Source organism: Rattus norvegicus, chromosome 18 (genome assembly GCF_036323735.1).
Source record: "Rattus norvegicus strain BN/NHsdMcwi chromosome 18, GRCr8, whole genome shotgun sequence".
Taxonomy (NCBI): Eukaryota; Metazoa; Chordata; class Mammalia; order Rodentia; family Muridae; genus Rattus; species Rattus norvegicus.
Genome location: NC_086036.1, coordinates 28,488,305 through 28,508,411, shown reverse-complemented (window position 1 = coordinate 28,508,411; position 20,107 = coordinate 28,488,305). Strand labels below are relative to the sequence as shown.

Genomic DNA, 20,107 nt, shown 5'->3' with positions numbered 1-20,107 from the left:
TCCTTTAAAAGGTGTGTGCTATTTCCATTAAACTTAATAAACATATTTCAATCCTCAGAAAGTCTATAGCAGCACTTCACAACATGTGGGTTTGCAACCCCTTTGGGGTCGAAAACCCTTTTGCAGGAATCACATATCAGATATTTACGTTATGATTCATAGCAGGAGCAAAAGTACAGTTATGACATAGCAATAAAATAATTTTATGGTTGAGGGTCACTCCAGCAATAGGAACAGTATTCAAGGGTCACAGCATTAGGAAGGTTGAGAACCACTGGTTTATGAAGCTTTGTAAATACATGACATGCAGTTAAAATACTAAGCACGTGGCTGGAGCAACAGCTCAGCAGTTAAAAGAACCTACTGCATGTGCAGAGGACCCACCTTCAGTCATCCCCAGCACCCAAATCGGCAGCTTATAACTATCTATAACTTCAGCTCTAGATCTGAACCCTTTTGGCTCCATAAGCAACCATATGCATGTGTGTGTGTGTGTGTGTGTGTGTGTGTGTGTGTGTGTGTGTGTGTGTGTGTGTTAAACATACATTAAAAAAATCTCAAAAAGTACTAAGCATATACATATTAAAAATATATAAGCAAAATATTTACAAAAGAAAATTAATGTCAGCATACCTCCTGTCGTCCACCAGAACATGCCAAAGAAAGCGGAGTATCTTTAGTTCGTTCAGATTGTGCCTCTATATCTCCACCTTTATCCAAAAGGATTTCAACAACTCCAACATGCCCTGCTGTTGCCGCCAGGATCAGTGGGGTAAAACCTAAATTAGAAAATAAAAAATTCTAACAAATTTGGGGTTTTTACTTACTTTAATGTCATTGTTTTCAATTCCTTTTTATTTTAATTTAAAAGAGTTCAGGGCAGATGCTGATGAACAATTTTGCACCAAAATGCTCTAAATTCCAATTTGTTAATGAGAAAAACGTACAAACAAAAGGAAATGCTAGATCAACAAAAGCTATTAAAGTTTAGTCTCAAAGACAAAGACATTCGCAATTTGTTTTTTGAGCATAGAGCCTGAAGAAGCAAGGCAAGAGCACAGCCCTATTATTCTATCTTCTTCACTAATAATTAGTTTAGATTTTTCTTTTTAGAGAAGTATTTGGTTCAGTAGATGAGTGAGCCTGGAAACTGCCAATATATTTTATCACTAACTATAAGAGCCAGGTGGTAGTGGTGTATGCCTTTAATCCCAGCATTTGGGAGGCAGAGGCTGGTGGATCTCTCCATTCGTAGCTAGCCTGATCTACAGGCTGAGTTCCAGGACATCCAGGGCTACACAGAGAAACTCTTGAAAAAAAAAACTTTATTATTCACACACATAAACACACGAAAACTACTTATTCATAGTAAAAATTCTACAATTTTGGGTGGTGTAAATACTTAGATCTCATCTGTGAGTGGTATTTTTGAGTGAGCCTACCTTTTTTGTCTCTATGCTCAATTTTAGCGTCCCGAGCAATGAGAACAGATACGAGTTCTTCGTGACCACCCGCACAGGCCAGTGTTAAAGCTGTGTCATGATTGCTTTCCGTCTGAGGAGGGAAAAAGTATTTATATATTCACAAAAGAGTTCTCAGTAAAAAGTATTTCTTTTCCTCATAAATGTACAATGACAATTTTTCCCTTTCAGAAAAAATTAGAACACGGAAAATAAATTTATAAAATCTACTCACATGTGCATCAATGTCAACGGAAGGATACACAGGGGGAATTGATGGGGTAACCATATTGCTTGGAGTCTGACAACAGGATTCGGGTGTGGGACATTCTGTGGTCTGAGAGGGATTGTTTGAACCAACAGGCACTCTGGTACTGACAGCTGAAAAATAATATTTATATTGCTAAATTCCACTTTAATGAATAATACTGTTCGTACATAGAAAAACATGTAAAACTAATGTCCATTTGAGTAACATATTATAGTGAACTCATAAGCTCTCGAGCCAGAAGAACTTATAGTGATGACTTTCTGAACTCATGCAGTTTATTTAACTTATTTGAGCCTCCCTTTGTGGGTACAATAAGGATAATAACAGTACCTGCCTTGAAAGGCTTTTGGTAAGATCACTTGAGAGATAGTGAGTGTAACTGAGTACAGGGCCTGTTGATAGCAGACATATAATAGATGGTGGCATTTTACACTACAAGGAAGTATATCATTCCACAGTTTAAGTTTTTAGTCAGGTATAGTGATTCATACTTGTAATCTCAGGACTCAAAAGTCTAAGGCAAGAGGATCACAAGGTCAATGCTAGAATGGAACATCCCTCAAAAAACAACCAAAAATGTTTATCTTAATTTGCAAAAATTAGACAAAAATATTCTGTAAATAGTAAAAAGAAGTGGTACAACGAGTTAGATAATTCCTCACATAAACAAACAGCAAGGAATGTGTTTTTAAAATTCAGCATGATGATGATGATGATGATGATGATGATGGTGGTGGTGGTGGTGGTGGTGGTGGTGGTGATGGTGATGATGATGATGATGAGTCACAGTCTCACTATACAGCCCTGGTTTTCCTGGAATTCCCTATGCAACAAGCATGCTGCCCTTAGGCTCAAACACACCTGCTGGGATAAAAGCATGTACCACCATGCCCAGCTACTATTTATTTCTGAGTTAGGTAAAAATCTATTTCTGAAAGTCAACTTGTAGTTGCAGTTTAGAATGGTGATACCTGCCTGTAATTCTAGCACTTGGGAGGTGAGGAAGTCAGGAGTTCAAGGTCATCCCAAGCTACAGAGCAAAGCAAAGTCAAAACCCAAACCCAAAATGTGGTGTTGAAAACAGAGTTGGAAATTATTTTGTCTATCTTTGTTTCACAGAGGATGTTGCTTTGACTCACAAAGGGTTAAGTAGGACTAATCTTGAAAAAAAGGTTAGTAATTTATGAGATAATGTATTTAAAGGACTTAACAGTACCTGGCACAAGGTAAATGCTCAATAAATGCAAAATGGGACATTTTACAATTCTTTCAGTACTATTATTCACTGTATTGGAAAATATAACTATTACTATTCAAGAAAGAAAAACTCAGAAAAGATATAACCAATAGAATAGGAAATTTCCACAATGGAAATAAGCTTATAAAATCCAACTTAGTAATTTACTTCGGCTTTTTAATTTATCCTTTTTTTGAGACAAAGTCTCATCGAGTCCAGGCTGGCCTCAAATCTGATGTGCAGCTAAAGCTGGTCTTGAACTATTCATCCTCCCATCTCTACTGTCAAGCATTGGGATTACTGGTATGTGCCACTCCCAGTTTAATTTAGAAGCTAAAATAACTCAGCAAAATTTAATATGCCTGGGTTTGATTCTACATAAGCCATCCCTTCTTCTCCCCACCAATATATAAAACATATTGGTGATATAAATTCCAACAACTTTATTCACCACAAAATAACATTTAATTATCTAGCTATTAATAGGAATGATTACTTAAAGCTTTAAAACTTTTTGTCATTCCATTTAAGTGGCAGATACTGTTACACAAAAACCAACAACCCCCACAACATACTAGATTGACATATAACACTTTAATGACTTATATTTTCAGTGGTGGGTCTTGTAATTATTAACATATACCTTAAAAAAAGAATTAAATTTCTATCAGTTTATTCCTGTTATCTCTTTTAAAAGTATTTGACTAGAGTAGAAAGCTAAAATGTGATGTTATGAAAGACTCCTTTATAGAACTTACTTAAAATATACACATTTCCTGTGTATTCAACAGCTCTATTACTTCAAAACATGGTATGCTATAGTAGTCTAAGATATTTTCTCTGTAATAATGACAATCAGAACCATTCCATGGAAAGTGACTTTAATAGGATTAATTACAAATGAAAGTTATAAAGGTTGTATAAGAACATTATACTTTAGAACCACGACATTTTCATTAATTTTTAAAACATTTCCTATCTCTGGACAAAATGTCTCTTAAAATGACAGAAGCAGAAAACTACAACAGAAAAATCAATATACAATTCAAATTAAAAATTTTACACTGTTCAAAAGTAGGGCAATAGAAAAACCAAGTGTAATATTTTGACCTGACTTTTTATGAAACCAAGCAAAATTTTGTATGTAGTATGGAATAACAAATTTTAACATAAAATTTTATTGCTACTAGAGAAATAAAATATGTTGCAAGGTTTTAATCACTTAATGAATATGGTGCTACTCACCTGTAAATCTTAATACTTGGGTGATAGAACATGAAATATTAGGAGTTTAAGGCTAGCCTAGACTACATGAGACTCTGCTCCCCCTAACCCCCAAAAAACAGCACCAGGCCTGGTCATACAATCCAGCTGATCCACAGGCCAAGGCAGGAAGATCACAAGTTCAAGGCCTGCCTAGTTACAGGCTCAATCCAAGGACTGAGCAACTGAGTGAAACCCTAAATCAAAACAATAAAAAACAAACTGGGCTGTGCTAAGAACATAGAGGACTTCCCTAACATTTGTGACAAAATAGAAATGTTATGACTATTATTTGGTATATGTCATAGTAATGATCACTTTCATTTAATTAAAGCTTAAGCTGGTAGAGCGCTTACCTAGGAAGCGCAAGGCCCTGGGTTCGGTCCCCAGCTCCGAAAAAAAGAACCAAAAAAAAAAAAAAAAAAAAAAAAAAAAAAAAAAAAAGCTTAAGCTGGGTGGTGGTGACACTCTTTTAGCACCAGGACTCAAACAGGTGGACCTCAGAGACCTACCAGCCTCTGCTTCTGTGGGAGAGGCTAGCTTGGTCTACAGAGCAAATTCCAGGCCAGCCAGGGCCACACAGATAAACCCTGTCTTGAAAAAGAAAACAAAATTAAAGCCTAAAAGTAAAATATTAACATCAAAGGTAATTATTATTTAAAATATAAATCCCTCTGAAATAAGAGGATCTCCAAATTCTTTTAAAAAACTTATTTTATTTTTAATTATTGTATTTATGTTGTATATGTATCACATGTACGTTGGGGTACCTATAGCTAAAATTCTGATCCCATAACACTGGAGTGGTTGATCTTTGTGTATGTATATGTGTAAGAGACACTATGTAGCCCTGACTGGCCCGGAACTCTTTATATAGACAAGGTTGACCTTAAATTCACATAGCCATCTGCCTTTGTGTCCTGAAAGCTACGATTAAAGGCATAATGCCACCATTCCAAGTTCTATTGGTGTTGTTGAGCTACCTGACATGGGCGCTAGGAACTGAACTTAGGTACTCTGGAAGGACAGTAAATGCTCTCAATCTCTGAGCCATCTCTGCAGGCCCTAATATTTTATTTTTAAACTTCACAATGATCATTGCAGTGTCACTTAAAACAAATACTTAAACTATGATTTTTTTAAAAAAATTTATTTATTTTATATATGTGTCGCTTTCTTCAGACACACCAAAAGAAGTCATCAGATACCATCACAGATGGTTGTTAGCCACCATGTGATTGCTGGGAATTGAACTCAGGACCTGAAGAGCAGCCAGTGCTCTTGACTGCTGAGCCACCTCTCCGGCCCTCTTAAAAGTGTGACATAAACATGTGCATCAGAGTACCAACAGCAATACTGATTAGACACAAAACCATATTAACTCACATACACATCAAATTTTAATATAAGAACAAGACTGACTTATTCTAATAGAATTTAGAAGTATATAAGAAATAGTATTTTAGGGGTTGGGGATTTAGCTCAGTGGTAGAGCGCTTGCCTAGCAAGCGCAAGGCCCTGGGTTCGGTCCCCAGCTCCGAAAAAAAGAAAAAAAAAAAAAAAAGAAAGAAATAGTATTTTAAGATAAATGCACAACTTTTATTAAAAATCAAATGCATAATATAACAACTAAGGTTCTTTTTTCTCTTTTTTTTCTTTCTCTACAGACAGGATCTCACAATGTAGCTCTGGCTGGCTTGGAACCCAGGGATCTGCCTTCCCTCTGCTTCGTGAGTTCCCAAATTTAAGGCTATACCACCATGCCTAGCTTTAACTAAGGTTCTTAAATATGGCTGAACAAAGTAAAAATTTTATAATAATTAGCAGCTCCCTATATTACTCCTCTTGCAGATGGATGTAGATTTATTAAAGAAAGATGAGAAGGAACTCCTGAGTCAGGAAAAAGTCTGGGGAAATAGCCTCTACTTCCTTTCTCAAAGCTTTAGTTTCCAACAGAACTGAGATAGGAAAATCTATTTTGTGGGATGAGTTTAAACAGCCTAAGATGGTTTAAATAAAGTAACTAACACTAAGCTTGGTACATAGTGTTTCATAGATACTAAATTGATAATGACTTTTAATCAATCCTCTGTATAGTAATGAAATTTTATTGAATGCTTTTACAACTGCTCAACAGTCAAAGCTATTTTGCATTTCTTTAAATTGCTCTAAATTTCTAGAGTATTTTCCAGTTTGTTTTTAATCGAAGTGTATTTTCCTCCCTTTTCTTTTTATTTAATTAAGACAGTATGTCCTAGACTGGCCTTGAACTTAACATGTAATTAGGATGACTCTGAACCCCTGATCCTCCTGTGCCTACTTCCCAAGTACTAGGATTACAGGTGTCAATCAAGAAGTAATTTTTTAAAAAAAATTCAAGGAAGTATATAAGTGGCTATTAAAACTAAAGAAAATTAACAAAACATAAACATAATATTAGAAATAAAAGTTGTAATAACTGCTTCCATGAGCATATCATATACAATTTCATATAAATTAGATAAACATTTTAACTTTTAAGATCACTTGTTATTATAACTGATAAAAGCCTAATGCTTTCAGAAGACAGAGATTTGAGGTGGCTTGTTCCTAATCAAGATTGAATATTCTGTTTAGGACTATAGAATTTGACATATCTAAGATTACATGCTATAGGTTGAGTAAATGACATGAGTTATGACATTAATAAGCTATGTATATATATTTAAACAATTCATCAATTAACATGACAATATTTTGAGAGTAGAGCAGCAATAATGAGAAAACATTCTTAAAAAGGGAAATTTACATTCCCTATGGAGGGATATATCCCCAAGTGAAACTTTAAAATACATACTATTTTCTCTATTACTAACAAGAATAAATTAAAGTAGAATTAATTTTGCCTATGGCTTGCTCCATAACCCTACCGATATGCTTGAAAGTTTTACAACTATAGTTAGCTATTAACCTTGTGTAATTTTTGACACCATGAATTAAGAAAATTAGACTTGGAAAAAATAATTTTAAGTGAGACATGTCATCATCTTCAACAGAGAGTACAATTATCACCATGTATTTCAAAACAGATAAACTTCATAAAATAGAGCTTTTTATTTGGCAATTTAAGTTATTTAGAATGTGATGAGTATTTAAGGTCTAAGTTTTATTACGTCAATTAACATAACACTAAAATATTTTCTAAGGTAATTTTTAAGTTTCATGTGAACTCTGTAAAAGATCTTTTCTATTTAAAAATACTATAGTAAAATAAACACTTTCAAGAACCATCTGTAAAATTACCATAAAGTTAACTACAAGTTTCCTTTAGCACTGTTGTGGTTAAAATAAACTTGACTTCTTAAGAAGAACCACAAAATATAAAAATTCAAATTAAAGAATAACAATCCTAACTCCTTAAAATATTTCGCAGCATTTGAATTTTAAGAAAATTAGACATTTTTCTTCTTCACAATACTATTTATTACATGGCAGAGAAGCCTCAATGGCAAAATTACATCTATAACCAATGGAAATAACACATATACTCAACAAAAATTCCTGATTTAATCTTATTCCACATTTTAAAAGATTTAGTAAAGATCAGGAAGACTACAGGCTCACAAAAGAAGAAAGGAAACTGGGATAGTATAATTGGGGTGGGATGGGGAGGAGAATATGACAAGAGGAAACAGACAACAATAAGGAAAAAAATGTTGCAATCAAGAGACAGAGGACTGGCCTGCCTTTGAATATCACTCCAGCTACATCTTAGTTCTTGGTCTTCATCCACTGTCAACAGCCATTCTGGCTGCAATTCTGAACTGGGCTCTCATGGAGGTGATACACTCACCAGCCATCTTTAGGAAGGTAAATGATTAATTGCACTGTTTTCCCACTGCTGCAAGGACAATGAAAGGGAAAGTAAACTTGTGCACCTCATTTCATAACTAGTTGTAATTTTCCACACAACAATAAACAGAAACATAAACTTTTAGATTATCAGTCCTTTCTCTTTTTGTGTGTATGTGCACAAATGTGCCATGTATGCATGCACACTTTTAAGTGTGTCTGTATGCTTGTTTATGAAGAGTTAACAAAAATTCCAATCTCCAAACATCAAGTACAATAGTTTAAATGTACTTTAATCTTCTGAACCCAAACTCTACACCATATAATGTTCAGCTTTTCCCATTTACTTAGAGAAAATTAAATTGGTCTAATAACAAAAAGCAGTGTCATTTAAAATTCTGATGTCCAAATATGAAATTCATTGGCAAGAAAATTAAATGGGTCACTGGAGCTGCATACTTCTAAGCCCTAACAAGAGATTCTACTGAGTGCTCCTACCAAGGAAGTAACAGAATGGCTTTGATAGCAAATTTCCAAAGGATTATAACTTAATTTCTTTGTCTTTGATATGTGTTTTGTTTTGTTTTTTAAATACAAAAGGGAAACACCCATAATGTGCTAGTGCACATTTGGCTTAACTTCACTCCCGAAATTCCTAAGGAATCAGAGTAATTTTAAAACTAAAAGTACAAAGTATTGTGTTTTTGAAGGGGCATTAAAGAAGTTGAGCACATAGATTAAAGAGAAAGAATTTTAGATATATTTCTTAACCCACCTGCTATCAGGTCATCAAGAGTGTCGGTAAGCGTCTGGGCTGGAGTTGCAACCATGAGTCCATCTGGCTCTTGAACTAACAGCCCCTGCTCATGTCCAGCAATTGCAATCTGAGGCTGTCCTACGATCTGCTGGTTACCTGATACTTTCTGAAGCACAAGAGAATTTGTCCCATTAGAACCTAAGTCACCGGAAAAGTTACTTTGTGGAGATGATAGAGGCTGGACTGGGACAAAATTAATTTGTTCTGCCGATGATGGAGACTGTTGCTTATCAATACCATGATCTTTAAATGAGACTGTATCAACTTGGGGCGATTCTGAAGAGTGGTCCTCTGGGAGACTGCCATCTTCTTCCCCTGCCATAAAGACTCCTCTGTGAGAGCACTGCTGGGGTGGAGACTCTGCGTCTCTCTGACCTTTGGTTTCCAAGTATTCTTTGGTAAATTGCTGCTGTGTTTTCATCTGTAATTGCCTTTCCACTTTCTGTAGTTCTTTCAGTATTTTCTTCTTCTTCTGGACTTGTTCTTCTCTGTTCTTTTTAAGTTCTTCTATCTTATCCTTGTTTAGAGGCTCACCTTGAATTAACTCCAATGACTTAAGCTGAGCTTTTTCAATAGCACTAATTCTTTGCCCCAGTTCATTCAGCTTGCCTTCAGTCTCTTCTACTATGCACTCCAAAGGCTGGTATGGGTGAAAAGGTGGCAGTAGGTCCTGATCTGCTACCTGCAGAGAACTGGACTTCTGCTTGGATGCACCTAAGCACATGAAAAATGTTTGAAAATGTGCCATGCTGAGAGAGAGAGAGAGAGAGAGAGAGAGAGAGAGAGAGACAGACAGACAGACAGACAGAGATAGACAGAGACAAATAGACAGAGAGACAGAGAGAAAGAAGGAAATAAAACACACAAAAAACCCCAAATCCCCAGATTCCCCAAAACAAAAACACACAGGGGGAAAAAAAAAAACTATATCCCTCCCCTCTCCCAGACTTCCTTCCCCAATTATAAGTAATGCTATAGAATGATTCAAAAGTCACATATTCACATTCAAAAGTGTGAAATAGATTAAACCTGTACTATCTCATCTGTTTTCACACAACATAAACTGGAATGTTATCAACTCAAAAATTGAAAACTACACTTTTAAGTGTAGGAAGAATTTGGAAATTATGATAGTACAAAGAGAAAAGTAGGAATAAAAGAACCTCAGAATTTTGTTGATCACTGGACTTTTTAAATCTAGTTGAGTGTGCTAGTACATGCCTTTAATCACAGCACTCAGAGGCAGAGGCAGGCAGAGAGATCGCAGTTCCAGGACAGAATATTCTATATAATAAATTCTATAAAATTTATAATATTATAATTTAAATTTATAAAATATAAAATTCTGTAAGTTATCCAGGACCACATAGTGAATATCTTGGTACAAGAAAACAACAAAGAAAAGAAAAAAAAAGTATCAATTTTAAACCAGACTCAAAATGGCATTTGGAATATTAATATTGGTTTAATTGTTCTTTCAGAACAATTCTTTTAGGAATGATTATACAAGTAAAATTTACTCCATTAGAAGAAAGTGGGCAAATATTTTTTGAAGTTGGCAAAGTTATATTCTTACATTGAAATACACTGTGAAATCGGTTTCTTAAGATAATGTCCTCTTTAGCTAGGCATGGAGCCCATATGCTTGTAAAACACAGGGTAGAAGAATCAGGGATTAAGGGTGATATCCAGTTATATAGCTGAGTTTGAGGCTCGATAAAGCTACCAGGAACCTTGTTCTCAATAAAACAAAGATTTAACTTTAGTATCTTTGTAACTAAACACTATATTAAATTTATACCACAAAGGATAACTTAAACTAATTTTAAATAAACCTTATAAATAACATCCACCTAAGAAACAATGAGTGTTATTAATAGGGATATTCCATATAGGAAAAACAGTAATATATTTTAAAAAGGAAAAATTTTTTAAAGTTATAAAATATATTTATTTCTCCCTTATAACAAGTCTGTTGAAAAGTATTAACAGTCCTAACCAAAGGGGATAAATAAAAATTTTAATATACTTGATTTGTTTGAGCAAATTCAAGGCTGAATCTTATTCAGGAAGAAATAGGACTACTTGTGGGGGAGAGGGACAAATTACTAATGCATCTAACAACGTAGATGAACTTCGAACCCCTGATAAGTGAAAGGATCCAGATACAAATTATAATATTGCAAAATTTCACTTAAAATAAAGTTTACAGAGAAAAGGCAAATATACAGAAGGAAGTATGGCTTTGGGAGAGGCAATAAGAATAAGGTTCAAATGCAAAAAGATCTTTTGTGGGTAGTAAAACTATTAAAGGGGCTGAGGATTTAGCTCAGTGGTAGAGCGCTTGCCTAGGAAGCGCAAGGCCCTGGGTTCGGTCCCCAGCTCCAGAAAAAAAAAAAAAAAAAAAAAAAAAAAAAAACTAGTAAAACTAAGTGAGAACTGTATGGAGCACTGGATGCCTGATATCCTAGCAACCAGGAGGCTGAAGCAAAAGAAAGGGACTCTGAGACAGCCTGTGCTACCTAGTGAGACTGTTTCAATGTCACAAAAGTAACAATAATGAGGACTCCAGGAAACTTGATGATAAGTCTCATAGAAATTGGCCAGTTTAACAAAACATACTATACTACATATTTTAAAAAGAGTGAGCTTGACAGTTTAGTTTAAGCTATGTTTTTAAATTTTTATTTACTTATTTTATGTATATGGATGTTTTGCCTGTAAGTATGTCTGTACATGCCAGAAGAGGGTGTTGAGTCCATTGGGACTCAAGTTATCAGAGCAGCTACATGGGCATTGGAGTTGAACCTGGTACCCAACAATTGCTTTATATCAGAGTCATCTCTCCAGTCCCCAAAGAAGCTATAAAAACAAAACAAAACCAACCAACCAAACAACCAAACAAAAAAACTGGGTAAAACAGCTGATTATTCTGAATTGTAGTTAGCATATATAAAACAGGGGTCATCATTTTAAGATGTTTGTTTGTTTTGTGTGAAACTGAGTCTCATTTGGCTGGCCATAAATTCACAATCCCAGGGCTCCAGTATCTTGAATGTTGGAGTTACAAGTATACATAATCACATTTAAGGTATTTTTTTCCCTAACAGTTTGCTTATTTATTTATTTAGGAAGTGGGAGAAAAAGAGAGAAAGGATGTGTGTGTGCTCACATGTCACATAGTATTGTGGAGGTCAGAGGACAACTTGCAGAAGTCAGTTTCCATCTACCACGTAGAATCAAATTTAGGCCATCAGGCTAGGAGACAAATGCCTTTTCCCTCTGAGCCACTTTGCCAGCCCCAACATAAGATATTTTAAAAGAAAAACCATCCTCAAGTTTAAACCATTCTCAAGCTTACAATCATTCTCAAGACTTACACACTAAAAGAAAATAAATCAGAGATCTTAGAACTACATGCCAGACCTGGTAGCACACATTTATAACACTAGGCCAACACAATTAAGACCATGTCTCTAAAAAAATTAAATAAAAAACTTTAGGTAGTTCAAATATATACATATATGTTTTAACTATGAAAACAATCCAAGGCTTCCCCCTGGATACTATTTTTAGCAAGGTCAGAAGACCACTTTCAGTATCACGATGCAATTATTTTCAGAGGCCTACTTACTTCTTAACGCAAAATTTGAAAAGCACGTCATATTTAATTTCATATTCCTACTTGAACGAAGTGGTGGGAAAAGACTATTCTTTCTATCAGATTTGAGAGATTATTTGATTATTACTTTCATAAGACTTGACAGAAGCCAAACATTTTAACAATTAACAAGAAAGGAAAAGGTAAAACTGTCACAAAGAGCTATATAAATCCTTAGCACAATACAAGTAAAAAATTTCAGCTTCATGAATAAATGCAATGACATAAGCAGAATAAATATAAAGGAGTTTTCCTTAAAACTTTCCAAACATAGCTGCTCTTGTACTAGAACTAAGGCTGCCCAGATGACGATCCACAATAAGAGAAGAATGCTAAGGACAGAAGGATAGAGTAAGGATATGCTCAACCATATTAGAAATAGTACAAGTGACATTTCATAGACCAGAGAGGTACAGAGAGAGCATTAAAGGGTAGGATGGAGCTGCTTTTTAGAGGACCTGGGTTCAGTTTCCACCAGCACCTGTTTTGGGTACCTCACAAACTGTCTGTAACACTAGTTCCAGACAGTCAACACCTCTTCTGGTGTTCATGGACATTGCATGCACATAGTAGACATAAATATAATCAGTGTACATGAATACACATTAAATTTAAAAATAATTTTTTATGTATAAAATGGGCCAGCAAAATGACACTGCTGCACATCTGACAACCTGAGGTGAATCTTGGGGCCTATGTGTTGGAAATAGAGAATCAACCTGCGCAAACTGTCCTTTGATTCTCATACATATACACATACATTAAAAAAAGAAAACATAAAAATTTAAAATGTAATACATAAAAAGTTTTTTTCCTTGAAATAGTCAATAGTTGAACTATCCAAAGTTAGAAACTTAGAACTATCTAGATAGGGACACATCAAAGCATTAACACAATTTATAGCTCAATAAACCAAGGGTGGTAAAAAACAGAATGCCACCTGAAGCTATAGAAATACCAGCTAGTGAGTAGAAATATTGACAAGGGCTCATTGACAATAAAATTTTAATATGAAGTACTAAAAGATGCAGAAAATAAGATTTCCAAGTTCTTCAAACATTTCCCACTGTCAGATATATATTTCTGATATATATCAGATATGTAAATGAAATATGTATCAGAAATATAAATCTGATATATATATCTGACAGTGAGCACACACAGAGAGAAGAATCTGTACATGGATATCATGCAGTTGACATGTCTAGTACAATTTAGAGTAGTCACCATCTCTTTTGGTTTGGTCTCTATCCTACATTTTTTTTCCTTCTAAGCTTTTCCCCCTTCCTAATAACAAAACTCAAAAAGTGTACATTAGGAACTGTGGTCTATAGCAGTTTAAAATCACATTTATTGTTGTTTTGTTGCTGGATATTAACTGAGGGTTTTGTGCATGACAGGTGAGCATTCTATCACTGAGTTATTATATTCCCAGATCTTTTCCTTTTGTGGCAGTGTTGGAGAGGGTCTTGTGCATAGTAAATGTTTTACCATTGAGTTACATTCCCCCATCACTGATGTACATTAATTAACTTATTTATTTTTGTGAATAATAGGTAAGTGAGGTATGCATCTGCTAAATATTTAACTCTCTACTGTGATGAACAACCCTATTATTTTTAAATCTATGTCAACTAATTAGTAAAATGTGCAATAAAAATATAAGATCAAAAGAAAATATTCGTTACCTACAGTTTTAACATGGAAATCTCTTAATTAAAATATCTAAAGATAGACCATCTGTGGTTCACGGTAACAGATTCATCCAACCCATCTCTTTTTCTAAAAGCAATTATATGTAAAAGCACATTATTAGGTGAGCATGCATAAACTTACATAAGCATGATTACATGATTAAAAACTAGGAGTGATATTAGTAAAGTTTACAGAGCATTCCCCTTTAACTACAACATTGACAGGTTTTCCATAAAAATGTGAGCATTTGGGCTGGAGAGATGGCTCAGAGGTTAAGAGCACTGACTGCTCTTCCAAAGGTCCTGAGTCCAATTCCCAGCAACCACATGGTGGCTCACAACCATCTGTAATGGGATCCTATGCCCTCTTCTGGTGTGACTGAAGACAGCTGCAGTGTACTCATATAAAATAAAATAAATAAATTTTTAAAGATTGTGAATATTCATGACACTGACTCTAATAAACAACACTGAAGGTGAGGTGGCACGTATTTTTCCTGTTTGGGAATTTCTACACACTCACTCACTCACACACAGAGTAGATGTGGACAGTAATGAAGACCTGAATCTGGCTCCTTAACACCCACATAAAAAGCTGTGTAAGCAAGCCTAGGCAGTAAGCTCACCAATGGGGGGACAGGAGTTATCACCGAGGCCACTGGTCAGCTAGACTAGTCAAATTGGTGAGCTCTAAACTCAGGGACTGGTCCTATCTCAAAATAATGATACAGGAAAAAAATCTGACATCAACCTCTTCCCTCCTTCAATGCATACATGCACACACACACAAAGAACAATAGTGAACATTTTATAAGAACTTATAAGACAAATAATATGGACTTCAGACACACTGGAAAAAAATGAAAAGTAAAAATAATACAAAAAAATAAAACAGTAGAGTCATAAAAGACAAGTAACTGGGTGATTAATTCAAACCTACATTTCGAGTCTGAAGGGGAAGTGACAAGTCAGAAGGAAGAGGCAATGAAGTACTATAAAGTTCTCAGAAAATAAAGTACTTCTCAAAAAGGTCTGAGCTATACAAAAAATATGTTAGGCTAAGGGTATTCACTTCAGTTATAAAGTGTTTGCCTACTGTGTGTGAGATTCTGAATTCAATACTCAATACCACAAAGAATAGGAAGAAAAATAAAATTCAAACTTACAGTGTTAGCTATTGAACCCAGGGCTTTCTACATACTAGGGCAACCCAGCAATATGATCTCCAACCCTCCCCACCCCCACCCCCCACAAGATAAATAAGATGTAATTTTAAAAACTTAATACATCTTTCTGTTAAGATGGAATTTTATTTATATCTAAAATGAATATCCTTATACTTTTTTTTTCAAAACAGATTCTTGTTACATAGTCCTAGTTAGGTTGGATCTTGCTATGTAGACTAAGCTGGCCTCAAACTCAGAGATCTACCTGCCTCTGCTTCCCAAGTGATGGAATAAAGACTTGTATTACTATACCCATCTCAAGTGACTTTTTCATTCTGAAAGATTTTACTTTTATTTATGTGTACATGTGCCCATGCACGTCAAAAAAAGGGTACTGAATCTCTTAGAACTGTAGCTATAAGTACTTGTGAGCTGCCTAACACAGGTCTTGGGAACAAACTCTAGTTCTCTGGAAGAGTAGCAATCTTAACCACAAAGCTACTTCCCAGCCTTCAGGTAACTTAAAAACCAAAACAAAACAGAATTTAGAGGGACATATACTCTATGAAGAGTCTGATTTTATTTTTACTAACCTGATAGCTTAATCCAATAAATTACCACAATTTGATCCTTTATAATTATTAGGTAGCTAAGAGGAAATGCCTATATTTAAATATAAATGTTAACTATTTTCCTTTCTTAATAATTTAGTAAAAAGTGTCTTTACAAGGTTAATTTTTATACCATTTAGTAAAATAGTAAACTAGAAAGGAGGAAATAGATTCCTAGTATAAGACAGCTTCTAAACCAAATCATTACTCATGAATACAAACATAAAGAAATCCCAAGGTTTTCTGATGCCTACATATTAGCTCAGTATTTAAAATGTTCTAATTCCTCTCTGAACTTTCGTCTAGATCATTTTTTGGTTATTTTGTGGTTTTGTATAAAGTTTTTAAAATAATTACTTGTTTTATGTGCGTTGGTGCTTTGTCTGCATGTACATATATGTGAGGTATCAGATCTTAGAGTTACAGATGGTTGTGAGCTGCCATGTGGGTACTGGGAATTAAACACTTCTCTTAGGCCCCTTATGTGAACTTTTAAAAGTGCTTTCCCATTAAATATTAAATTCTTAACAGTCTTTTATAGGGTTTAGCCATTCAAACACAAAAACAGATCCGGTACATACAGGGTATGCGCCTGTAATCCCAGTACTTGGGAAGCACAGATAGTGGAGGATAGTGGGAAGATAGTGGAGTTGTCTTACAATGAGATTCTATCTCAAACAAACCAGAAAAATAGAATCAGTAAAGTAGCCCAGAAGGCAAAGGCTGTTGCTGCAAGTCTGGTGACTTGAGTTTGATCCCTAGAACCTAAGTAAAGTTGGAAGGAGAGACCCATTCCATAAAGTTGTCCTCTGACTTCCATATATTTACTATGCACATGTATTCCCACACACATCTCATGCAAACACATGAATACAGTAATAATTTTTTTAATCTGAAAAAGCAAAAACAAAAACAGAGGTACTTTAAAAATATTTTAGAAAAGGGTTACACTGCTCAGATTCCTTTAAAAATTATGTTTTTATCTGCTAAGATTAAAAATAGCAGGAAGCAAGGCATGGTGGCTACATTAACATACTTATTTAGTTCTTAATAGTCTTTTATTTACAATACACTAAATAAGATATCTTCCTAAAATTTTTTATGTTAAGCTCTTTGGACAGATGCTACTGGTCTTAAAAACCAGGGCCTCATGTATGCTACATAAATGTTTCAGTACTATCCAATAGTTCCAAATCTTATGTAGTTTATAGTAGCCTAGAAATTACTTCAGCAAACTCAGATATTACAACATAAAATTATCAAAAGAAGACACTTCATATCTACAAATGAAAAGATAGAAGAACTAAACCAGAGCTAATAAGCTTGAATCCTTCAAACAGTGTATATGCCTATTAATAATTATTTGGGGTTCAAGCCTATAAACCTAGTACTCAGGAAGCTGAGGCAAGAGGACTGCCATAAGCTTGAATGAGGGTAGCCTAGGCTACATAGAAAGTTCCAGGTCAGGTTGGGTTAATTCATTAACAAGATGAATTTAACTCATTAAAAAAGTCATCTGGATTTTATTCATATATGTTTCGATAATTAATCATCCAAGTTCATAGGCTGATAATTATTTCTTTAGCTCACCCACTATATTCCAGCATTACATAAACTGAATGCAATTCTTCAACCTCTTTCTCATTAATTAAATTGATACTGTAAAGATTTACTAGGTAGCCAACACATTTATTATTAAACTACAGTTTGGCTAAAATATTGTCAAATACAAGATGGGTGTCATAGCAATACTCATCCTTCTATAACTAAGACAGAGGCAGAAAGACTGCCACAAGATCAGGCCCAGCCTGGTGTAACTACTGAGTTCCGGGCCATCTTGATAAACAAAACAAGAGCTATCAGGTAGGAAAAAAAAAAAGGTTTGGCAAATTTTTTGCCTTAGTATACTAAAAAGCTTAATTTATTTCTTAAGTAATTTTACTTTTGGCCAATGGAAAACTACATCTAGTAGTATGTTAACAGGAAAACAGAAAGGCATTTTTCTGGTATATAGGACTTTCCTATTTTAAATATCCTCTCATAGTACTGACCTTTGTCAAAGTTATGTATCTCAATTAGACACAGGTACATTAAATATCTCTGTACTATTAAAGTAAATTTATTAACTAGTTGAAAAATACCAGTTTTAAGGAAAATAATTCAACAACTAACCTTTTTGTACTCCTAAAAGGGCAGTAGACGTCTCCTGCGAAGTTCTGTCAGGTTCCTGGGGAGGCACAACCATGGCAAGTGTGTGTATGGGTACTCGTGGAACCTAAAACATCAACTCAGAAAAAAGTCATCTCAGATCACATAAGAAAATGAAGTTCCATAAACAAAACACATATTGCTTTATTTTTTCTTCATATAAAGTAACATTCACCTCTTTCTTTTTTAGATTTATTTTATGTATATAAGTGTTTGCCTGAATATATGTATGCAAACCACATGTGAGCCTGGTGCTCCTGAAGTCAGAAGGCGGCACAGGAGCTCCAGAATTGGAGGTGCAGATGATTGTGAACCACCATGAAGGTGCTGGGAACAGAAACTAGGTCCTCTGCAAGAGGACAAGTGCTCTTGACTGCTGAACCAACTCTCCCTCCCCCTTACTTTATTTATTAGAGCTTAAAATTTTTTCTTATGCCTTCACCAAAGAATAATTTATTTACTAAATAAAAAGATTGAAGACAATCTATGTGTTTGATGATTTAGGTTAAATAATATTATTATCACTTGCTCAAGTGAAAGCTTTACAGTCCCAATTCTAGTGAGAAGTACAAATCACATACTCACTATGTACTGGCCAATTTACTCTTGTTCAAGTTTTATTTGAGTAAAAGAGAAAATAAAATTCCAACATATTTATTGGAGAAGACTATGAACTTCCAGGATAACTTAATAGAAAAGATCTACTGCTTTCATTAAACAAAAACTTTCAAAGAATACTTTTATCAAGAAATAGTCTATTTTACTCTACCTGAGATTCATCTTGTGACGGAGAGGTAAGTTGAGACACATCTGTGGTGGGAACCGACAGAACATTATTTGGATAATCCAACAGATAAGAAACAACATTAGTATGGCCACCTTTTGCAGCTTCAATAAGCATTGTTGATCCATCCTAAGAAAGAATTGGCCATAGTTAATTCTTTATAAATTTATTCTTAGACTCTGATAAAATTACTTAGTAAGTCATATAAAAAAATCAAATGTATTTTTACTTTCAGGTTTTGAGACACAGTCCTGCTATTTAGCCCAAAACTTACTTTGGATTCAAGGTAATCCTGCTGTTTTGGCTATGCCACCACAGGCAGCTGAAATCTCATTAATAGTAGCAAATATCAAGCACTAAAAGCACTATCAAGCAAACCTTTAATAATAATATATCTTATTATTTGTTGGGGGTTGTTTGCTGGTTTATTTTTTCTTGATTCAGTCTCGGTATGTTTCCCATGCTGGCTTTGAACTGACATAAGTACTGCTTTGGCATTCCTACTAACAGTGTTATAGGCATATGCCACCATACTCAGCTGGAATTTCTTATACACTATGCTAAACAGAATGCCTTGAACTGAGTGTGGTTATGCATGCCTTCAATACCAGCTCCTGTTGAGGCAGAGGCAGGAGGATCTCTGGGAGTTTGAGACCAGTCTGGTCTACATAGTGAGGTGCAGAGACAGCCAGAATTACAGAGAAACACTGCTTCAAAAAAGCAAAAATGAAACAAAAAGAATGGAATACCTTAAGTCGATGAGTAGGGTCAGCTCCATGAGCCAAGAGTAGTTCAACCACTGCCAAATGGCCTCCTGCACATGCCAGTGACACTACTGTGTGATCATTATTGGCTGTAGCCCTATTCACATTGGCACCTTTAAAGAAAAACCATAATCTTAACAAAGGTAAAATCAAGCCAATTTACAATATTGTTTAAAGATTTTTTTCCAAGTATAATACAGATATAAAATAGTGTAATTCATAGGTGCATAGCTTGAAATTTTCACAAAGTGAACACACCTGTGTCACTAGAATCAGATCAAGAAATAGAACTTTATTCACAAACCAAAAGTCCCATCAAGTGACTCTAAACGATATCATG

General features: G+C 34.8%; 1 protein-coding gene across 4 annotated transcripts in view; it reads right to left on the bottom strand.

Moving 5' to 3' along the window:
* Ankhd1 (ankyrin repeat and KH domain containing 1) overlaps positions 1-20,107 on the bottom strand; it is a 98,659-nt gene that overhangs the window by 26,543 nt on the left and 52,009 nt on the right. For 2 of the 4 annotated variants that reach the window (NM_001415723.1, NM_001204053.2), the window contains exons 12-18: positions 19,753-19,880; positions 18,989-19,132; positions 18,184-18,286; positions 8,838-9,593; positions 1,696-1,841; positions 1,443-1,554; positions 634-779 (exon numbers count right to left, since the gene is read on the bottom strand). In NM_001415723.1, coding sequence (NP_001402652.1) covers positions 634-779; positions 1,443-1,554; positions 1,696-1,841; positions 8,838-9,593; positions 18,184-18,286; positions 18,989-19,132; positions 19,753-19,880 — 1,535 coding nt within the window. Of the gene's footprint in view, positions 1-633; positions 780-1,442; positions 1,555-1,695; positions 1,842-2,513; positions 8,112-8,837; positions 9,594-18,183; positions 18,287-18,988; positions 19,133-19,752; positions 19,881-20,107 lie in introns of those variants that run through there. The other 2 variants (XM_063277051.1, XM_063277050.1) reach the window with 2 other exon arrangements.